At 51.1% G+C, this 22,668-nt stretch overlaps 1 protein-coding gene across 5 annotated transcripts in view; it reads left to right on the top strand.

The window, feature by feature from the left end:
- COL22A1 (collagen type XXII alpha 1 chain) overlaps positions 1-22,668 on the top strand; it is a 248,445-nt gene that overhangs the window by 204,338 nt on the left and 21,439 nt on the right. For all 5 annotated transcript variants that reach the window (XM_026495370.4, XM_048212494.2, XM_048212495.2 and 2 more), the window contains 8 exons: positions 1,332-1,385; positions 4,952-5,005; positions 8,241-8,294; positions 12,686-12,739; positions 15,728-15,781; positions 19,932-19,976; positions 20,670-20,723; positions 22,480-22,533. In XM_026495370.4, coding sequence (XP_026351155.3) covers positions 1,332-1,385; positions 4,952-5,005; positions 8,241-8,294; positions 12,686-12,739; positions 15,728-15,781; positions 19,932-19,976; positions 20,670-20,723; positions 22,480-22,533 — 423 coding nt within the window. The remainder of the gene's footprint in view (positions 1-1,331; positions 1,386-4,951; positions 5,006-8,240; positions 8,295-12,685; positions 12,740-15,727; positions 15,782-19,931; positions 19,977-20,669; positions 20,724-22,479; positions 22,534-22,668) is intronic.

Raw genomic sequence — 22,668 nt, 5'->3', positions numbered from 1 at the left:
CTCCCCTTACTCCTCAAGTACCTATCACATAACTCATGGTGCCAGTTGAAATGTCACACAGATGCCCCTTCTGTGCTCAGTGCCCAGCCAGCCCTGTTGGACCACTTCTCCAAATGCATTATAACATAGCACCCACGACAACACACTCCTCTTTCTGTGGGTTCGAATGCAGCATCCCCATCATCTTTGATACAACGTTGCCAGCTGAGTCTGCAGTCCAGCTCCCCAACCTCCAGCCTTTCTGCCATTTAAAATACTGGCTGCTGTCACTCTTCCCTTTCCTTTCCCTCCCTCACACCTGCCCTCTGTCCATCACTCCTCTGTGCATCTCCCCATCTGTCCTTGTAACCAGCTGCATGCCAGGCATGGTACCAGGTTCTGAGATGCAGAGGAAGAAATGGGCAAGTCCCTGACCTTATGGGGCTTTCTACTCCATGAGGGTGAAGCAGGTGAGCACTCCAGAGGCAGTGAGTTCAGAGCTATGCTCAAGGGTTGAACAACACGCTCAGCTAAAATTCCATCTGTATTTGGAAAAACAAAATGTGTTTGGATTATTCTTGCAACAGTGAATTTTCAAATCTAGTACGCTCTATCCTGACAGTTACAGCTTGCATTTCCCTGTAGCAGGAGATAGAGGTGGAGCGCAGGGAGATCTTCCACGGTGGTGTGTCTGCTTTTATAAAACATTGTCCTACGAAGACTAAATGTTAAATGCAATATGCTGTAGCTTGTTGGGCTCCTGCTGTAACACACATAGACTCTGCTCTGCATGGAGACATGAATCTCTTTCTTAAAGTAACTGCAACACTGTTACAATAGAGATGCCATAATTTGGTAACCCCAACAGTTTCCATTGTGAGCAGATGTGGTGTGTGCATATGCATTTATTTGCTTTCAGATTTTTATTATGGGATGTTTTCAGCATACACAAAAATTAGAAAGCATAATCAAAACACACACACCCCCATACTTAATCACCCAGCCACAGGATCTTGCAGCCATTGTGGCCACCTCCATTTTCATCAGCATCCTTAGCTCCTTCCCCACACTGTCTTCCTTCGCTTTACGTTGAAGAAAATCCACTTTCAGGAGAGATTTGTTTTTGTAAATATTGTTAGATACTCTCTCAACCTCTGGACACACCAGTGATACATTTTAAAAAGTCTTTTTGTTGCCAGTGTCTTTTTTTTTTTTTCTTTTGCCAATGTCTTTATCCAAAATTGTTACTGGATTAGAAGTCAGATTCTGGATTGTTGTCTGAAATTTGGGAGTCGCCAAAGTGAAAAGCTCCTTATGAGTCACTTTAAAGAATTCCCTTTTGTGTTTTCTAGGGCCATCCTGGAGTTCCCGGTTTCATGGGGCCCCTGGGGAACCCTGGGCCACGGGTAAGTGGTGATTTTGAATCCCCTCCTCTTTTGGCTTTGACATTTGAACACATTTCCATACTCATCAGACCTGTCTCTTACTTTAAGGACTGGGCTGACACCTTAAAGGTGTCCAGGGCTGAACAGAAGGTGCAGGTCCCAGAGGGACAAGGGGTCAGGGATGGGGACTTGACCCCAACGGACCCAATGGAGTGAAGGATGGAGTGACTTGACTAGGTGGCGCTGCTGGGCAGTGCAGTCAGAATGCTGTTGGGACCAGGCGGCTCTGGCAGGGATGGGCAGGCTTGATATGTTATTAATTTCTATGTATCTTTGGTGGTGGGAAACCTGAGGTAATTGCAAGGTTAGGATCTTAAGTGAGAAATGGAGAAGCAACTTCCCCTCTTCCATAGGATCCCGTCCCATGGAAGAGGCTCTGGGACTCACAGAGTGTCTCTAGAAGCACAGACTTTCCTGGATTTAGTACAATTAATAACAATAATAATAACTGAAAATTATCATGATTCATTATTACCATCGTCAACTATTCATTCAAGGTCTGACCCCCCGGACTTTGCAGAAAGAGGGTCACTGGTCATGGCTGAAGGACAACGGAAAGGAACCCACTTCAAATAGGGACTAATCTGATATAATAAATAGAGAAGCAGAGGCTGGGTGAGGATCATGAAGTTGAAATGTGTGCCGTTAATCTTGCTTTGTCTTCTTTTTAACAACTCTAACTGACTTCCGATTGTAAGTATGTTAATTCTTAGAATAAATTAGATCGTTTCAAACGTATTTTTTCAATAAAATCGAATGGGAGCAGGAAGCTGTATGTCTCACCTCGAAACTGACTTTTACAGCAAACTCATAAAAAGTAAATTAACTACGAAAGTATGAAAGCTTTCCCAGCGTACCAGAGAGCTCACCTCAAATCTCAGATCTTCAGCTCACGTCCCACCTCCGCCCAGCCCAGTGCCTGTGCTGTTAGCAGCCTTTTCAGTTTCTCAGGCTTCACGCCTCACTGTTGCGTCTCTGCCGTGAGCAGGATTGTGAACCGCCTTGCCAAGGGGATGGGTCAGCTGTTGCCATTTAGGTTCACGAAATTCTGCATTTTCTTTAAAGAAATAATTTCACATAGGAAATTCCTTTGCATCGTATTTGCATATGTTACTGGATTTTGAGGCATCGGACAGTCAGGCACAAGAGAAATTAATCAAGAAGACAATGTTACAGATAATGGGGAGAGACATTAGCATGAATTGAGGAGGGACATTTGAAAAGGAAATAATTTTATATTACGGTTTTCATATCACAACGACTTTAGCCTCCCTGTGCAGACTAATAGTGAGGGGCTTCCGAAGTGAACGTGGAGTTAAAGCCCCATCCCCACCGCACCCTGGTCATTCCAAAGCCTATAACATGTCTCCAGTGCAAATGAAACCATGTTCTCCTCTCATTGGAAATTGCTCTTTGGACTCCATGACCGCTGCAGGAGATGGCTCCTGGCTTATCGTGCTCATGCTAGATGGTGAATCCGGGATTCAGAAACAGTCGTAATTGGAGGGCAGCTTCTCCATCTCCAGCTGATCAATGTGTTCCGTTCATTCAGTTGATGTTTACTGAGCTTCTGCTTTGTGCCATGTATGCCCTGTCCTGTTCAGTGTCTTGGGAGCGGATGCCGGTCACCTGCCCATTTGGGTTCGGTGGCCAGTCGTGCAGAAGCACCTGGAGCACAGCAAACCCTCCTGGTCATTTATGCGTCGTCTCTCTGCGTGCTTCTGTGTCGGTGCTGCAACCGGGGATATAGATACCAAACAGATAAGGCTCCTTTATTATTTTTACTTTAAAGTTTATTTCCTGATGATCAGTTGGCATCCTTCTTTCGGAGAAAACCCTTACCCTGTTCCCAACCTGCTGTATGGAATTTAATTCCAGTATAGCTAGGTTCCAGGGTATAGGGTGCTGGGGGGTTTTGGCAAAATTATATGGAAGAATCCAGTAGAAACCCCATTGTTCTGCTAGGTTTGACCTAGATATGGAGGTTCCCAGCAGCAGCCCAGCCAGGGAAGCATGAGCCTTGGGCTCTGTTTTCAAGAATTATCAACATCCTTTTATTTCATGAATGTTTACTGGCTCATCACCCAGTGGAAAAGGTGAGGGCACACCTGACTGCATCTTATCCCCGGGAATTTATCTTACATGGCAAACAAGACCTGTCTTCCATAGCTGTATCAAATTTCCTTGAGGTCCATGGTGGAGCCATTTCTGTAGCCCTAAAACTTGGCCAGCGCTTGGTATGATATAGGCTCTTGATAAGTGTGTGTAAAACTACTGAAAACTGTTGGAAAGGTATCAGTAAGGTACTGTGAGAGCTTGCTTATTTATCTTCCCATACTTAGTTCCCACACATCTGTAGTGTTCCTGGTCTTGGGCTGGCCAGTCGATACACTGCTATTATCAGTGCTTATGATAACAGAGAACCCTTTAGGGAAAGCCCTTAGTGAGTGTCAGCGCTGGCCAACTCTTCCTATGTAGGAAGTTGCTCAGTTCTCTCAACAACTCAAGTGAAATAGGTCCTCTCTTTCTCTCCAGTGCACAAGGGAACTGAGAGACGCAGAGGAGTAAAATAAGGTAGAGAACCAGGACGTGGACCCAGGAACTCTGGCTCTGGGAGGGTGCACACCAACTGATACCCTCTGTTCTGTGCTAAGCACGCGGCAGCCTGGGCAATCGTATCCCTTCTAGCCTTTTACCATCAGGGAAACTGAAGTTAAACATCTTATACCACTTGACCCACGCTAGAGAGAAGCAATATATTCAGTAGTCTAAAGAATCTCTGCCCCATCTCCAGCCAGCCCAGCTTTTGATTTATTCCTTTATTCTAGAAATAGTGAACACCCACTATCTCCAAGGCACTGTTTGAGTTCCCAGTAAAGCACGAGGGTGTCCGATGGTGCAAAGGCTAGGGAGGAGTGCACAGGCGTTAGGAGGGGCAGGGACTTGGGTTTTGGATTTGGGAGGCAGGTAATTTCTCACTGAGCTGGGATGGGGACGAGGACAGGCTGTGCGCTATGAGCCCCGGGGAGTGGATTGCAGGCAGAGGGAGCAGCACAGGAGAGAGCCTACGGCAGACACACACATGGGCTCGCTCTGCTGCACTTCCTCCCCTGTGTAGAGCTCCCCATTCCTAGATCTCTCTTTGCATTTCTCATCCCTAGGTTGACACAACCAAGTGCCTTCCTTGTTGATCTGGAAGATAAATCCAGTTGTTCATTTTTGCCTCTGTCCCAAAATGTTCCCTGATCTTAGCTGAAAACCTCCACTCTAGTGAGACCATTTACCGTTGACTTAGGGATGACTGCGAATGCTCTGGTCCTTTGGGCAATGTGGCCGCTGTGCTCCCAACATCTTTGTGTTCCCAGAGACCAGCCCGGCCTGCCGGGGAAGGCAGAAGGACCTCTGGAGTCCTGGTCCCAGCTGCCAGGAGGGGCTCGGGATGCTCCCTCTGTGCACCCCGTGCTTCGGGCACAAAGAGGAGCTAATGATCATGCCGACAATCTGACTGCCTGCTCTGTCCCCCTCAGGGAGCCGACGGAATTGCTGGAGCTGCTGGCCCTCCAGGAATCCAAGGGCCACCGGTAAGTCCTCGGTGGACCGGATCTGCCTTGAGTCTGTGTTTGGGGGTCCCAGAACCCAGGTGTTTGCCAGCCCTGCCCTGGTCCCTACCTCTGTGGCTCACTCATCCTGAGTATTCACGAATGGGCTTGCAAGGAAACCGCAGGAGGGGGGTGCTTTCTGTTGGCGCCCTGGTTTTTTGCCTCAAAAATAAAGGTTTGGATAAATTACATGGCAATCTGTGATTCCAGAATTCGGTTTACAACCAGCTCCCACAGGCCCCGTGTCAGTGCGCATCTCTCCTCACAGGCACAGGGGAGTGGAGAGGCTAGAGCCGACCCACGCTGAGGCTACATGTGCGTCAGGAGTAGCCCCTGTTACCCACCTGTTCCAGAGAGGGGAGAGAAGTAGCAAAGGGGAGTCACACTCCAAGATGGCTAGCAAACAGGTCCACCCTGCCCCAGGATGTCTGTTCTCTAGCGCCAAGAGCACTTGAGGGATGAGTTAGGACAGCTTCCTCCTCCTGGGATGAGGAGGACAAAGCCCAGCAGGACTGGGTCACTAGTCCAAAGCCACACAGGAAATTAGTATCGAAGTTGGGAGCGAAGTCAATTTGGAAACTCCCAACTCCTGTTCTTCCCGCCATTCCACACTGACCCACTGTGTGGGGTGGTCGGGGTGGGGCTGCAGGGGTGTTGGGGTTGAAAACTACCAGCTACATGGACTGTCTTACCTTCCTTATCCGGCCAGTCCTGGCGAAGCAGCCCACCTGCTTTCTGTCGATTCTCAGAAAGCAAAAGATCTCCCCAATAAAAACAAACGGCCTAGTTGCCCGAGGAGAATAAGATGCGGGACCCAGATAGGAATCATCACGGACTGTGGAATTAAACCATATTGAATGAGACATTGATTCTGTCTTGGGGACCCTGAGGCTAAGCGACGACTGTGCTTGGAGCTGTCTGGGGTCCTGTTATTCCACTGTATACATCAAACCAGAATATACTCCAGATTTTCTTAACATAATGAGTGTTAGTAGTTAAAAAAAGAAAGAAGGAACGCTAAGTGGGACACAGTAAAAAAAAAAAAAAAAAAAAAGATACATACAAACTGAAAACATTTCCATTATATTTTGAATGGAAACATACAAATCATTTGCCAATCTTCTTGATATAGAATGAAGACCTTACTTGATTTTGGGTCCTCAGCATGGAGTCTCTTGTCATTATCTTGTAAAAGGAACATCTACCCATTTACTGTTCGTTGCTCTTCTTAAGGGTGGTTTGAGAATGTAACAACACCTGTGGAGGAATGTGAATGTAGAATTCTGGATCCTGGATCGTTAGGATGTTTTTTTCTAATCTTTCATAGCTATCCTGTTACAGCAATCTGGATAGTGAGTCATTCCTTATAAAATATTTTTGAATATTTTTAAAGATCGTTCTTTTTCTTTTTCCACCTAAATTTAATTGGATTACCTAATGAATAATTAAAATGTGAAATTTCCGTAGCAAACCACAACTCCTACAGGACGAACAGGTTTAGCAATGAGCATGTTGACTCCTTGTGCCTCTTAAGCTCATCGGATGGAAGCAAAAAACCCCTGAATAGTAAATATTGTGGTCTCGCCGGCCATGTAGTCTCTGTTGGAAAAATTCAGCCCTGCTGTGGTGAGGTGAAGTCAGCCACAGACAATAGGTCAACAAAAGGCTTCTGATAAAACTTGATTTGCAAAAACAACAGAGGGCGGCATTTTGCTGACCAGGAGTGGCTCAATCCTAGGATCTTTGGAACAATAGACATTCAGGAAAGAATCCAGGGAGCTCTATTATCAATATTTAAAAATCCCTAATGATAGGACTGAGCATTTGTTCCAAGTTGACCCAAAAATATGCACTTGGTTACGTGTTTGTAGTTTCCGTGATATGGGGGGCAGTGAACGTTTTTGCTTTACTGTTGTTATTTTGTGTTGGTCTAAGTAGCAGTATGTCTGGGCGACCTCAGGTATCACGGGTCATCATATTGCAGAGATGCTGGTTATGCCAAATTGTTGTCAGTGCAAATGCATCCCCTGAGCCTTCCAGTTTCTAAAATTAAGAGTCACCGTGACTGTAAAAAGTGCTAATCCTTTTGAGAAAAGGTTTTTAACAAAGTAGTAAACCTCAAACATGTTCTGCTCTTCCTCCGTTCCCCGGGGTCATGAAAAAGGTTCTCATCTCTTAATGACGTGTTACTAATATCTTTCACTTTCTTCAGGAGGGGAACTAAAACTCAACTGTGGAGTTTCTATTGAGTTTAAGTAGCACTTCCTAGAGGAAGCATGCTTTGGATCCCCTGATTGGACACTTTCTGCATGACAGTATATAAAATCCGCATCAGTCTGAATTAAATATCAAAGTGGTTTTGCCTTTCGCTTTTCTTGCCAGAAGCTAACATCACAACCCTTAGGAATACCTCACTTTGTGTGGCCCGTAGATGAGAATGTAAAACGTGACATCAGCATTTTATCACAGAAGAAACAGTGTCCAGAGGTTATAAAGTCATCGGGGCCTCTAAATATAGTAGAGACACAGATGACGTCAGAATGCTCATCCAGCTAGACGGGACGGCACTGATGACGTCATCTGATTTAGAAGCCTTGGTTGGCAGTGATGTGTGTCTTCGGTGAACAAAATGGAAAATGAAGATGAATTAATGTGGTTTGGCAAACACAGCCTTTCAACATACTAGTTCTGTTTCATGGGGGAAAGAGATACTAAAAGCGACTTACCGGTGGTGAAAAGTTTGGGACTCTCTGGACAGAGGGATGGTAATAATAGACCATCTATTCAGGCCCTGGTCAGCTTTTCACTTGCCTTGGGCCCTCTGTGTACAATAGCCCCAGATGCTCTGGTCTTGGTGAGGACCCGAATTTCAGGCAGTGTAGGGACAGGGTGCAGAGCTGGACCCAGGTCTTGTGGACCCCAGAACCCGAATATCTTCTTCCCCTCAGACTTTTCCATCTTTAATTCCCCCCGAGTCTATGTCATACACCCAAGATGAGTCCCTGTCTGCACACCCACCTGCGTGATTGTGCTCTGCCCAGGGCACCTCCCTGCGGGGTGGGGGGCGGGAGTGCTTGGGAGGCAAAGAGGCAGAAGCACCCATTGCTTCTCACCCAAGACCCCTTCCAGCCTGCGAAGGCAATTCTAAGTGAGATCATGTACTTCCAGAAGAGCCAATCTGAGATTTAATGGTGTTTTTGTGTCTTGGATCTTTTAGGGGAAAGAAGGTCCTCCTGGCCCCCAAGGTCCATCTGGATTACCCGGAATCCCAGTAAGTGGCATTAAAGAAAAAAAAAAACTGATTTCTCCACTACAAAAACGAACAAACAAAAATAGATTCCACCACTGTTAAAGCAAGGCATGGTCCCTAGGGGAGTTTCCAGAGCTCCAGAAAATGAGAAGGATAATCACTGACAAAGCCAGGTACGTTTTTGCTGGCGGTCAGTCTTAACCTCATTCTTTCATGTAACAGGTGCTGTTGTTGACTTGTGTAGATAGTGTTTCCCTCTGCCCACACACACATACATGTAGGTACACAGTTGAGACAGCACACGCACACATATGCGTGCACAACTGTGACACTTTCCTATCTGATAATAGAAACAGTTCCTGTTTCCCACACTGGTGTTAAATGTTCATGTGCTCATTAAATTTTACATACGTGCTACCCAATAAATATACCATAATATATACAATCATGCCTCTGTTGCCTCACAAATCGTGCAGGTATTGGAGAAGATTATAATAAGCTAGTTTGCATGCACGGCAATTTCCTGTTTTCTATATGATGGTCCACAAAGGTGGGGTTTACTTGTCAGGTACGATAATGTCTGAGGTTCTTGATACATGTCGCCAAATTACTTTCTACAAATACTGTTCTGGACTTTCACATTCAATACACTTCTCAATGGGGTGGAGCTCTCCAGAGTGTTAGTAATAAGGCTGGTCCAGACAGCCATGTGTTCCTTTCTCTGTGGAGAATGAATCCCTGTGGGCTCATGGTCTGGTCTGGGCTGACTGCTGGGGCCTCTGCTCCCCACAGCCCCCCACCCCTGCTCTGCATGATGATGAGTTTTATTGCAGCCACACTGGCTTCCTTTTGGTTCCTAGAAGGCTCTGCATCCTCTTCTCTACAAACCACAGGGCCTTTGCACATGCATTTCTGTCTACCCAGAATGCCCCTTCATCACCTCTTACCCCAGTTAATGCCTTTGATCCTTCCCATCTCATCTCGGGCATCACCCCCTGGAAGTTTTCTCTGCCCCCACCCCCAGTCTGGGGCAGGCTCTCCTAGTTTCTTTTCCTTTCTTCCTGAGTGCCTATCTCAGCTGTAGTCACATCTTTATTTGTGTAATAGTTTGATTGGTGACCACATCCTCCATTATGCATTAACTGATTTGCTCATTCAACAAACTCTGTTTAGGGACCTACTGTTTGCTAGACCTGGGGACATTACAGAGGAGTGCCCGATAATCACGTGGCTATGCTCTAAGCCGTGGGTTCTAGAAGACCAGGCTTTTGCTTCCCACACATAGTGAACACTCAGCCAATAGTAATTAAAGAGACCTGTGGATGAATGAACTGCTCTGCGAGAGGCCTCCCTCCTGGAGTATCTGCTAAGTGCCCCTATCAACCAAGGAGGCATTTCCCAGGCACCATTGATAGGGCTCCCTACAGCCACGTGACCCCAAGGTTAATTAACTGCAGGGTGCACAGACCTGAAAACACGGGCTGGGATGTGAAACACCTTTGGTCTATACTGTAGCCCCGTTGCGTAGCCTGTCCTGGCAGCTGGGGAGAATTGACTGTTTTAATTCTAGCAATGGTGAAGCCAGGGAGAGAAAATCCCGGTTGACTCTCATGCCAACCCCTTGTCACTGGAGTCCTAGTGTGCAGAAGAGAGACCCGACCTTAGGTGTGACTTTGCGTAGTATATGGACCCCGTCCTGCGGCTCAGACGTGAGCCAGGCATGGGCGTGTGCCTCGTGAATGGACCCTGCTTCCCTGTCTCTCATCCCACCCCTGCTGCCAGCCTCCCTGAACTCCTTTGCTTCTTCCATATCATTCCTGTCTCGGAAGCGCTTCCTCTCCCTCTGCCTGGATAGTAAGAGTCATCCGAGCTTTCGTGTGCACGGTGCTCACCATCTAGCTGGCTCCGTGCAGAGAGCTTTCCGCACGTTAATGCATGTACCCCACGCCTCGGGCCCCCTCAGCAGTTCATCCCGAGGTCCCAGCTGGACGTATTGTTGTCCGGGAGGCACCGTGAGCCTCCCCAGTGGCTTAGCTAGAACTCGGAGCTGTGTTTCAGGAGCACGCGGCCCCTCCACCATCACAGCACTGAGGGCGTGCAACCCCGCATGGGTACCCGTTCATTTCTGTCCACCTGCACTGCGCCCTCGCCAGCACAGTGCCCAGTACTGCGCCAGGCCAGCATTCGAGGCCCCAGACCAACCCAGCCCTCATCTCTGCTGGCATGCAGCCCGGTGTGTCACGGAGAAGCCAAAGAGAAAAGGAAGAAATCATGGACGCAAAGCGTGATGTGCTATACGATAGAGGGGGACACAGGGGCCACGGAGCCCAGGCGCGGGTAGCCAAGCCAGACCTGGAGGGATGTCTGGGGAGGTGACACTCAAGGTGAGCGTTCAAGGTCAAGTAGTCTAGGCAAAGAAAGATGAGAGGGGGCAGGAAGAAGGTATTTCAGGTATAAGGAGCAACATAGAAAAGACTCAGACGTATTTACGTCCAGGAACTGGCCATAAGAAATGTTGAATGTTAAGAAGTGGCTTCCATGTGTGGTTGGGGCTGTGAGGGACGCAGTGCAACCCTTTGCCGACACTCACCGAGCACCCACATGAGCTCTTGCGAAGTAGAACAACACACCTCACCACCTATTAAGCACCAGCTGTGTGCTACGCTCTGTACCAGAAAGACCCTTTATAGTCCCCCACCTGTAGGAGGTGAGAACATCCCTATAACTTATTGAAGGCGCAGAAACAGGCCCTGAGATGTTAAAGGTGTCAGCAGCCCCGTCAGCTAGGGGCAGCCCTTCTCTCTTGCAAAGCCGTGTTTCCTTCTCACACGATTCACTAGGCATACTCAGCCCACCTTTGCATTTCCCCCAGTGCTGCTCGTGCCGCTCCCGGGAGCCACGTGTCTGGCCGGGAGTCCTGGGGTCTCCTGAGCAGTCTGCCGCTCTGCCCGTGTCTCCTCCTGTGGCATCAGCTTTGTCTTCCGTGTGCGGGTCTCTTGACCCCTTCCCACTGGTGCACGCATGGGGAGAAGTGGTTTCTGGAGTTAAACCCTTCGTTGGAAAGAGGGTCAGTACAGGGGCATCTGGGTGGCTCAGTTGGTTGAGAGCCTCCTTAGTGGTTTCGGCTCAGGTCGTGATCTCAGGGTTGTGGGATTGAGCCCTGTGTCAGGCTCTGCTGGGTGTGGAGCCTGCTTGGAATTGTCTCTCCCTCTGCCCCCACCCCACCCCCCATTCTCTCTCCCTCTTTGGAAGAAAAAAAAGAATGCAAAAGAGGATCAGCATAGCCTGGCCTCCGTAGCAGCCCTGCAGGTGTGTCTGGTTAAAGCGGCTGTGTCCCGCGCAGCATCTGGGAAGAGTTACGGGTGCCATTGCATCGGCCAGCAGCCCGGGTGGCCAGTAAACTTAGATTCCTGTCCCCAGTGGCTTCCCAGCAGTGCCGAGCCGCTGCTGCTGAAGGCACTGATGAGGAATCACACACGGTTTCACGAACGCCTGCGGCGGCAGGAGCATTGCGGGTGCCATTTACCGATGCCTGGTTTGTGAGCCGTCTGGTGACCCTTGGGGCAGGACTGCCATCTCTTTTCAGGAGAAGGGCACTGAGGCTCTGGGACTACCAGGAACTCGCCCAAGATCATATGCCTAGTAGTGCAGGCAGGGTTCAGACCTTGCCTGGTGTGACTCAGTTTCCCCTCTGCCCTGCTGCCTGGTGGATTTCTTTCCCCAGACCCCACCCGGTGCAGGTGGCCCAGGATTGGAACCCGAGTCTGTGGGATGTTATAGTCCTTGCACAGAATCATTTTCCCATTTGCAGAGACTCCTGAAGAATACTGGTCTCTTGGATTAACGTGAGGCTTCTGGTGCCCTCCCTTAGAGCACGAGGTTGGCTGCCAGGAGGGGGATCACAGCTAGATTTCACAGAAAGAAAGGCCAGGTGCTCACAGCTGTCCTGTAACCCATGCAGAATCCTTGCTGTCCTTCTCTGAGCCCCTGTGTGTTCCCGGGGCTGTGCCCCATGCTCTCATGCATCCGGTGTCCTCACCATCTCTGTCGGAGCTGCTTTCAATCCAGGAGGCCCAGCTATGGGGCGCTGTGGTCCTAAGTTTGACTTCAGGAAATGTCCAGCACGGGGCTTCTTTAGATCAATAGCACTAATAATGATGCTGTTGCAATTCATTGCTTTTCCACTCTGTGCCAGGCAGTGCGGATCAGAGATCCGAGCCAGAATTGCAGTGTTGGGAAGGAACCAGGAAATCAAACCAGTTCTGTCTGGACACGGTCCCAGAGCCGTTCAGTGTGGCTGTGGCTGTGGCTGTGGCTGTGGCCGTGCACTAGGCGTGTGCCCCCAGCAGAGCCCCGTCTTTCCTCCCAGCACCTCTGGCCAGAGATAACCATTAATTTGATTTCTCTTGCAGGGAGAAGAAGGCAAAGAGGGCAGAGATGGAAAACCAGGTCCCCCCGGAGAACCGGTAAGGGACTCTAAATTTCTTACCATTGTAGAGGCCAAATAAGTAATTTCTCAACTGCTCTGTGTCGAAGAGCTACTATGAATTGGTCACAGTAAGAGTTACTTCACTTATTTCCCCTGAGAACCCTGCAGGGTGAACACGGCTGTCCCCATTATACAGCTGAGAAAACTGAGGCTCAGTAATGAATCATCGAGCTTTACATTGGAAACCGGAGATGTACTGTATGGTGACTAATATAATATAATAAAAAATCATTTAAAAAAAAAAAAAGAAAGAAAACTGAGGCTCAGGGAGGTGAAGCGATGGGCCCAAAGTCACACGATGGGCTGGTGACAGAATCGGAACCTGATCCCTGGGCTTCTCTCCGTCCTCTGCATTTTTTTCTTACTGCCCCAGGCAGCCTCCCTCCCGTTGACTTGGGAGAGGAGCTGGGGCAGGTGAGCCCCTGCTGGCGCGGAAACCTGATGCCTGAGAGCCCGTTGTCCCCACAGAAACCCTGAGCTTGTCCCATTAGCTCCAGGTGGAGGGAGTTTGCCCTTCAATTCTGGCATAGAGCTGTAGGGTTTGTTTTGTTTTGTTTCTCTTTTCTTTTTCTTTAATGTCACCTGTCTGGGACACACGGTGAGGCAGATGGAGTGCGCCGAGCAAGTCTCTGCATCAGTAATTGTCGGAAGTGTGCAGGGCCCTCTGCACACCCGCGTCTGTGACCTCGCTCTCGTCCTGCCACAGCCGGCCACGGCTCTCTCCTGTGGGTCAGGGCCCGTGGTGACGGCACGTTTGTCTCCCCAGATCCCTTCCACAGCCTCAGTCTCGAGGGGAAGCTGGAAGGTGGTGCCTGGGCTTCGAGACCTGGCTCCCCACCTGCCTACCACTAGGAGAGTAGTCAGTGTCGGGGTGCAGCCTGTCGCATGCTAAGCAGCCCCGAGGAAGGAGGAGGACGCCCTCCAGACACTGACAGGAAACTCCTCCAGGATGGGTTAAGTAGGAAAGCAGAGGTCCAGAGCGGTGTGCTTACCTGCCCTGTTTTGTATAAAAGCAGGCCTCTGTGTGTTTTCCTAGTGTTGACATAATGGCAGTCTGGGGGGGCGGGGGGCAAACACCTCTAAACGTTGTCGCCATGCATGGTAGGGTGATTCTGGGCAGCCGGGCCACGGTCACTGGAGCCCCTCTGAGAATCGGTGAGGAGCTCACTTGCGGCCTGCCCCTCCCCCGGCCAGGCCATTCATCCATCCATAGACTCGAAGCCCTTTCGAAATTGAGCATTGCTCCAGGAGGCAGTAGCTTGCACGTTAACATGCACACCTCGGTGTCAAGCTCCCCGAAGGCCAATCTGTGCCCAGCCCCCAGCCTGGGTAGGAACGGTTCGGCGCTGACAGGTGGCCTCCTCGGTGAGCCAAGGGGACCTGCTTGGGAAGCAGCATCCGCTACAGGTAGTACATAGTTCATCTTCCCGTTGGCGTAGTCCTTCAGGTTCCCATATGTTAGGGACATGGACGGACAGACAGACAGCAGGTAGATAGGGGATAGACGATGATGGATGCTGGACGTGGATAGATAGCTGTGTAGATATACAGGCAGCCTTTTGAATTGCCTGTTGTGTAATCTTTATTAGGAGACACTGGAGCCATAATCATGGTGTAGGATGATGTCCGGAGACTCTGGAGTCAAAGTACCTGGACTAGAACCCCAGCAGTGTGACCTCGAGTGGATCACTGAACCCCTCTGTGCCTCAGTGTTTTGCCTGGTGGATAACAGTGGCGCCTCCCTCATTGGGCGGTAGTAAGGACTCACCGACTTACCGTGTGAGGCTCTCATTTTGTATCTGGAATGTGCAAATCACTCCAGAGTTGCTGCTCGTACCATTTTCCTGCAGGTGGCTTGGACCAATGATGGCCATGGCCCTTGACTGTGGAAGGTCGGGAGCCAGGCCAGTCCGTGTGCCCTCAGTCACGGGCTCGATGAGGGGGGCTGTGCTGAGTCTGCAACTGAGAACGGATCCAGGGAAGGGAAGTGACACCCAGGACCACACAGCAGGGCTTGGACAAAACACACAAACCTAGAAGTTAGAGCTTTGTGCCCCACCTTCCTCCTTTCTGGGATTTCCCTTCCAAATCCAAGGACACCCCTTTCCCTCTCCTACCCCGCTCATGGGCCCTGTCTGGTCCTCAGGGTTTATAAGCTGGGAAAAGGGGTGGAAATTGGGGGAGAAATTTGCCTCCTGTCACAGTGAATGTGGGGCCAGGTACTGCCCCTGCTTCCATCAGTCAGACAGGCCCTGTCACCCCCTCCCTGCCCCTCCATACCCCCACCCTGACCACATCGCCTGGTTTTCAGCCCCCAGTCTCTCCTTGGCTGTGATTTGTGACTGGTTCTGTCCAGGGCAGCACCAGGACACTCGTGGTGAGGACTTTGAATAGCCCAAGTGTGCCCATCACTTCATGGAGTTAAGAGAGGCTGGACTGGGGAAAGGAGGGGTGGATGGCAGGCCTCCATGTCCACGGCAGGTGCTGGTGAGAAAGGCATCCTTTGGGTGCATGCAGCTGAGATTCAGTCTGGCCATGCCGTTCATTACCTCGGGGATGCGCCAGCTTCTTCGAGCCTCAGTATCCCCTGGCATCCCATGTGGTGGTTGATGGCTGCCGTGAGGTGCCTTGTGAATGAGCACAGAGTCATTCATGACTAGGATGTCTGCAGAATTCTGCATCTAGACCAGAACTCCTCTGAAGATGACCAGGGGCCACTAGGAACACTGGGTTCAGAGACCACAGCTGGGTAACCAGCACAGTCGGAGGAAACCAGGGGCAGAGTCGCTGGGTACAGGGGGGTGATGTGTATGCACTACGATGCAGCATGGAGCCAGCGAAGGGGGTGGGGGGATCGGAGGCCGGCTGGTGGAAACGTTAACGCGGTGACGAAGCCCAGGCGCCCAGCGGGAAGATCCTTGTAACGACGTCCCCAAACTCGCCTTCTTTTCTTCTTTACTCTCAGGGCAAAATGGGAGAGCCAGGTCTGCCAGGACTGGAGGGAGCCCGAGGCCCACCTGTAAGTGCCTCCAGTGTGTGTGTGTGTGTATATGAGTGTGTGTGTGTGTGTATGCACACGTGTGTACACGTGGTCCAGAGTAGACCGCAGCTGTTAATCACATGGCTCGTGCCCTGAGCCCGCCCCTCCCTGGATTTCCGGAAGTACCTCTCTTCCAAGGTGCGTCTACAAAGTAATAACTTCAGTTCTTCCACGAGCATGGCCATGAACTGCATTTTCAAAATCATGACCATTGTTGCCATGTCGTTATTCTAAGTTTTCTTTGTTCTTAACCTACTTAGTATGATTTTAATGGGCTTTCTCTGGATGATCGAGCCTAAAAATGAATCTTAATTTTGAACATTTTCCACGGCTAAAGGTTTTTTCTCCCCAATTATTAAAGCAACCCATTCTCGTGTATACCAATGACAATGATGGTAATCATACAGAAAGAATAAGAAAAATAATATTATAGAGAATAAAATAGAGTTACTTGTAATTCTGCAACACAGAGGTAAAACTCTGTTAACATTTTCGTATATTCTTTCTAGATCTTAGGAATGTATGTATGAAGTCTGTATGAATTCTCTTTTCTATGTATGAGTTCTGACGTTTATATTTATATATCAGTCTGTTTCCAGCTGCCAGGCTAGTGTACATGTAAACATACATAGATAATTTTCCTATAAAAATGATCTCTATATCTTGGGGTTGGTTTTTTGTTTGTTTGGTTGGTTGGTTTTTGCTAAATGCTTTACTTCTTCATAATTTAAAAATTGTTTACATAATTCCATAAGTTTGTTTATAGAAAAAATATATTATTTTTTACGACAACACTAAAACCCACTTATCTGGCAAGAAGTAGGAGATCAAAATGTCACTTCTATTTCTTTAATATATTTTTCTGTTAAAATCAATAACTCACCTAGCTAGCATTCAGTAAGAAGGAACTGAAACAAAAATCAATGTCCTTTTTCCTAAATCTCCTTGCCTTTCACCTGATTGTACTAGGAGAGCAAATCTAAGAATGGAGAATACTACCTCCTATGGGCAGAATTAAAACACAGAATTAGTGATTGGTTTTATTAAAGGTGGTTCCTGGCTTATTGGAGGAGAGGGTCTTCCTTTTAGTGAAAGGGATCCATTTCTCTGGGACTCATGTTGAAGCAAGACCCATTTCTCAGTTGAGACTTGCATCCTACCTCAGTGTAGGGGCAGAGCTTAGAGAACCCAAGCAGGTGAAAGAAGACCCACGTCCTCTGGCTGGCAGGGCATAAGTCAGAGAGCAAAGCTTTGAAGAACCACACAGGCTTTGAGATAGATAAATGTGAATTCAGCTTTCACTTGGTCACTTACTAACTTGCATCAGAGGACCATTCTGAACCTCTGTTTCTTCTTCTATGAAGTGGGGATCGGAATATCTCCCCCTTCTGTAGGGCGGTTGTATGCATTAAAGGAGAAGATGGAACACGTACAATTCTCAGCCGAGTGCCTGGCATACTATGTGAGGCTCCTTCAGTTGGTGTTTTTGTCCATGATTATATGGGAGGAGAGCACACCAGGGCCCCGGCTCTGAGCTGGCTGGATTTGGGATTCTAGTGTCTTTGAGGAAGGTGCTGGGACCCAGGCAGGGCCTGTCCCTCTCCAGGGAAAGAAAAGTGGCCCATTTTGAACAGCGGAGAGCACTGTTTATGTCTTATTCGATGCTGACAACAACTCTGCAGAAGTAGGTCCTATCCTCATTTACAGATGGGGAAACTGAGTCCCAGGGAAGAGAGGTAAAGCGCCCAAGATCCACAGCTACAAAGTGGGGAACCCTGGTTCTATTCCAGACCTGACTCCAGAGTCAGCCTTCACGGTACATGAGGCCCCTTTCCGTAGATTAATTCTGCAAAGCGACACCTGGCAGGTGCTTTATTCTTCTCAGCTTAGAGACGATGTTAGGACTCCAAGGAGTAAGCTGCCTTCTCCGAGATACAGTGGTTGAACCTGGCATCAAATCTGAGCTGACTCCCTTTTCCTCCTCCTCCTCCACCTGCCACGGACACTTCACGGCTGCTCACCTGAGTGACAGGCCTGCATCTGCTGACAGTATCATCTCAACCTCAGGGTAGCCCAACAGCCAGGGGGCACCCTCCTTGCAGCTGAGGCCTCCCGGCGCTCAGGGGGAAGGTGAAATGCAGCCACTTAGCTGGGGTCTTAGCAGGGGTGTGAAACCTGCCTGACCAGGCTCCTGACCTCCTTCCTCCCCTGCATCTCCTGACGTCTAAGAGCATACACCTGTCACCACGCCATCTGTTGTTTGGGATGCATCCCCAGAGGCCCCCCTCCCAGAGGCATGCGAGGTCACACTTTCTTATTCCCCAAGTCCGGAGAGGCAGGCTAGAGAACACGTCTCCTGGGTAATAACCCCCACATAAGAGAGGCCGCTAGGTTTGCTCTCTTTCCGGATGGCCAGGCCCTGGTGTGGTCTTCTCCCCAGCAGTGTCTCCATTTGCTTTTTGGAACCAGGACATACAATCAGGAGATAAAGTCAGAGAAGAGCCTGGTAGGATTGGCCGGGATATATTTGGCCTTGGCCCTGGGGGGCCCGATTGGCCACAGACTGCTGTGTCCTTGAGTTGAGGGTGACTGTGGCGAGGCCGTGCTTTGCAGTGAGACAGACCTGGCCCTGAATCATGGCTCTCCTGCTTCTAAATGTGATAGAGAGGACTGAGCCTCCTGTTTCCTACAGAAAATGGGAGAAATAAGATGCGTCTCCCAGGACCCTATTTCAGGGCAATGAGAGCACCAGGGCTAGAGCAGACGATGTGGTAGGGGCTCCGCGGGAGGGTTTTCCTCCTTCTCTTCCTCCCCTGCTACTGCCCCGCTCCTTCCTTCCCCTGCCCCCTGCAATGAGGAGCCAGGACAGGCCATCAGCCCAGTCTCTCTGACCACTTCCCCGTGCCGCATTGGCCCCAGTCCCTGCATGTGTGTAAGGGTGCCGGACAAGGGAGATTTGCTCCAGGCTCTGCCCCAGGGGCCCCCTGTGCGCACAGGCATCTGCCCATCAGGTCCCTGCTCTGTGCCAGCCCCTGGCTGGAGACCCTTGCTCAGAGCAAGGGTGCCTAATGACAAAAGTATAGGAGGGCCTTTGAGAGTGACCATGTGAGCAGTGAGGGAGATGGAGTTGGGGACAGGAGGCTGGTAGGGAGGAGGCCTCCAGCCAGGAGGAATGTCCCAACGAGTGAGGGGTCTGCCAGGAAGAGAGGACGCACGTGGAGCGAGAAGGGGAGTGCTGAGTGTGCAGCCCACCGAGGATACCGAGTCTGGGACGTGGCACAGTGAGGTGGCCAGGTGGGCAGGCACCCCTCAGGTGGGGACCGCGCTGCGCACGAATGCTCTGGGTCTCAGCAGGTGGGGAAAGCATTGTGAGACCAGGGCTGGAGAGACGCGCTTCCCACCGGCCCGGAGCAGAACCCCAGACCAAGCAAGCAGAACAGTGAAGAAAGAGAGGGTCTTGGGTCTGGGCAGACCCGCTGGGTCGGAATCAGACTACTTTCTGGCTCTGGGACTCGGAGCAGGTATTTTCTCTCTCAGAGCCTCAGCTTTCTCAGGTGTGAAATGGGGATTATTATAGTCAGCTTGGTCTGGCTGTTAGAGATGATCGTGTCGGCTCTGCCAGCAGCTTCCGCTCAGCTCCCAGTGCTTGGCACTCGGGTAATAGATCTCCAGGCTGCTGTTCTGTGCAGGGAGGCCCGGCACGGTGGCCCAGGACGACGGTGTTGGGTGGGACCAGCCACAGCCCCAGGAACAAGGAAGGCACCCTGAGACCCACCTCTGGAGTGAAGGCAGTGTTGTTATCTAAAGGGAAGCACCTGCCCCAGGGGCCAGGCGGAGGGGGTGCAAGCCAGGTGGGGTGAGTCAGGAAGATGAAACTCGGGAGACATGTTGGGTGATACCTCGACTCTCTGGAGCATTTGCGGGACCAGCCCTGCAGCTCTGTCCATGGTGCAACCGGTCATTCCGTCACCCAGCATCTAGGGCCTGGCCTCGCCTGGGGTCTGGAATGGGAGGCGTCCCGTGAGCCGTGGTGAGAGGAGGCAGGATTCGGCCGGACGTCACACCACGTGCCTGCCCCTTCTCGCCTTACTGGCCTGGTCTTTGGCGGAATAACTTCTCTTTCTTCTAGGGCTTCAAAGGACACACCGGCGACTCTGGCGCACCTGGTCCCCGGGTAAGTGGATGTCTAGCCGTGGCAGTCAGCCCAGGGGGACCTGAGCTGGTGCTTCTAGATGGAGGGATCCTAGCCGGGGAGGCCGGGGCAGCACCTGGTCCCCTGAGAGAGGACAGTGGGCAGCGTGGGAAGCAGCCTCCCCAGTCGTGGTCTGGTTTTTCTAAACGTTCCTTCTGGACCAGACATTGAGGTGCGACCTGTCTGACCAATCAGCGTGGAGTCAGTGCGCCCCTAGGCGGTGCTGTGCCCGAAACTGTTCAACAGGCCCAGAGCAATGCGAGGAGAGCCTCGGTGCGTCCCAGGTGGGGAGACCCCGGAGCCCACGCTCTTACCCTTGAACTTCTTCCCTGACCATCAGATGTCCCAAATAGAAGGAACCTCGGAGGGCCACTGGTTAGACCCCCAGCAGTGCTCTGTTTAGTGATGGGAAAGCTGAGATGTCTAAGGGGTCAGTGGGTGTGGAGGCAGAATTCCAAGCCCGTTTGTCTGACCCTCGGGCTGGTGTTTAGCCTGCAGCTCAGAGAGGCACAGGAGGGCCCTGCAGACCCCTGCTTCGACCAGGACTCTGTGGGGCTCTTTCTGGTGGGCCTCGCCCCTGGGTCTTTCCCCTGCCATGTGTGCAGAGAGCCGGCAGGGGGCATTCTGCATTCTCTCCCCTCACAGTGGTGTCTTGTTTCTGCTTCCCCCTTTTAGGGAGAGCCTGGTGCCATGGGGCCCCCTGGCCGGGAAGGGTCACCAGGAAAAGACGTAAGTGTGGGTGTCCTGTGGGGCCTGCGGAGGGGGTAGAGAGAAAGTGGAAAGTGTGCGTCGCTTGGGGGTCACAAGAAACTACGGGGGGGGTGGCGGCGGTTGGTGCTTGCAGAGGCGCACGGGGTGGATTCTCAGCACTGGTCAGTGGTGTCTCAGCGGCCAGCTCCTTGGGTCCTCCCTGGAGTCCTGAGGGCACCCTGGGATCTGGGTGTCCGGCCCCACAGTCTGCTGCCCGAGGCACACAGTAGCTAAGGAGGCTTTGCTGACTTCATCGTGAAGTCATGATGTCGGTATCCGTGGTGGCCTGTTGGGTCCGGCCTCCCGTGGGCCTGAATTGCAGAGTCCCTCCCGGATTATTTCTCCAGCTCCACTGTTCTGCAGCTCATGAACCCATCACGGCCACCACCACATGAGCCGTGTGGCACTTAATACTGCTCCCCTGCTCTCCCTGACTTTTGATGGAGGGATCAGGCAAGATGGCTTCCACCCTAGTTGTACAGACAGAAACACTGAGACCCAGAGAGCTCCAGGCACTTACTGGTGGTCTCACGGGCTGTCAGAGGTGGGAGGAGGCGGTCTGGGGCTGGATCTATCAGCTCTGTACCCCTGGAAGCAGACATCATATGTGACATCCTACAGGGCCAGCCCGACATGTGTGGGCAGCACACGGCCTCCTGGGAGTGGATGTTTGGTCAGGAGCATGGGCCACTGTCCTGAGGCCCCTTTACGTCCTTTAGGACCTGCCTTTATACCTGGTGACGTGCACGCCGCCCATGGCTCTTGATGCGCATGGGTTCTCGGCTGATCTGCTCCCATGAGATGGCAGAGCTGGGAGGGTCTTAGAAGAGATGCCGCCCAGCTCCCATGTCTCCCCTCAGCAGCCGAGTCGGCTTGACAAAGCCAGTCACACCCTGTGTGTAGCTAAAAACAGCAGCTGCATTGACCTGTGCGGGGCGTCTCCCCAGCCTCGACCCCAAAGACACCCTGACCTCTCAAGGCCAAAGAACAGCTTGAAAATCCATCCCCTCTCAATTCAACTCACAGCAGAGTGTGTGCAAGGAGCTCCCAGGAGGGAGTGTGGCTGAGTTCATCTCCCCCCTCCTCAGGTCAGGGAGCCCCTGGGACAGGAGCCCAGGATGCCAGGTCGGGGGGCAAACGCTTTCTCCCCTCCTTCTCAGCTATAGCTATGACTCTCTTCATTGTAAAGCTCCATTTCCTAGAGTCTTTGAGTCTAGTCCATGAGGAGCATGGCCACGCTTCGGTGTTTTCATTCGTAGCATGAGGGAGACTTACACCTGTGCTGTGAGGCTGCTGGGAAGACCAGGTGGTTGCGGGTCACTACCACTCTATACCCTGCCAGCGGCCGGGGGCATGGGCAGCGTTTTTCTCACTGCGGTGACTGTGGCAAGCGTGGGTCAGGTCACTGTCCAGTGAGTCAGGAACAGAACTGCAAGACGACGTCTCTTCTCTGGCCACTTCCCTTAGTTCAAGATGGCGCTACCGGAAATCACTGTGGGATCAGGAGGAACGTGTCGAAGCCAATAAATAAGTAAACCGTGGGCGTGCGATTCCTCATCTCTGGGAGAGGAGTCTGTCCGTACTTGGAACCACTGGGGATTAGCGATGAAGCCTTTGGACAGCCAGCCGGTTCTCTTGGGGAGCTAGATGAAGTTTGGTCCATGTTTGAAACTCTGTCTCTGTCTGTCCTCTCTGAGCAGCCACTCTGTGATGACGTGATGTCTCTCTGTTCCAGGGTGACGCTGGACCCCCAGGGCCACAGGGTCCCCAAGGACTGAGGGGCCCACCGGTGAGTGTTTCGGCCTGTTACCACCTGACGTTTGGTTGGTTCCTCAACCCTATGTGTTTACACATGGCTGTATGTCATGGCAGTTGGAAAAGGGCTGTGACCCCAAACCTCACTAGTGCCTCCTACCTACCCCAG

The sequence above is a fragment of the Ursus arctos genome, unplaced genomic scaffold (assembly GCF_023065955.2).
Source record: "Ursus arctos isolate Adak ecotype North America unplaced genomic scaffold, UrsArc2.0 scaffold_6, whole genome shotgun sequence".
NCBI lineage: Eukaryota > Metazoa > Chordata > Mammalia > Carnivora > Ursidae > Ursus > Ursus arctos.
This window is presented reverse-complemented; position numbering and strand designations above follow the sequence as displayed.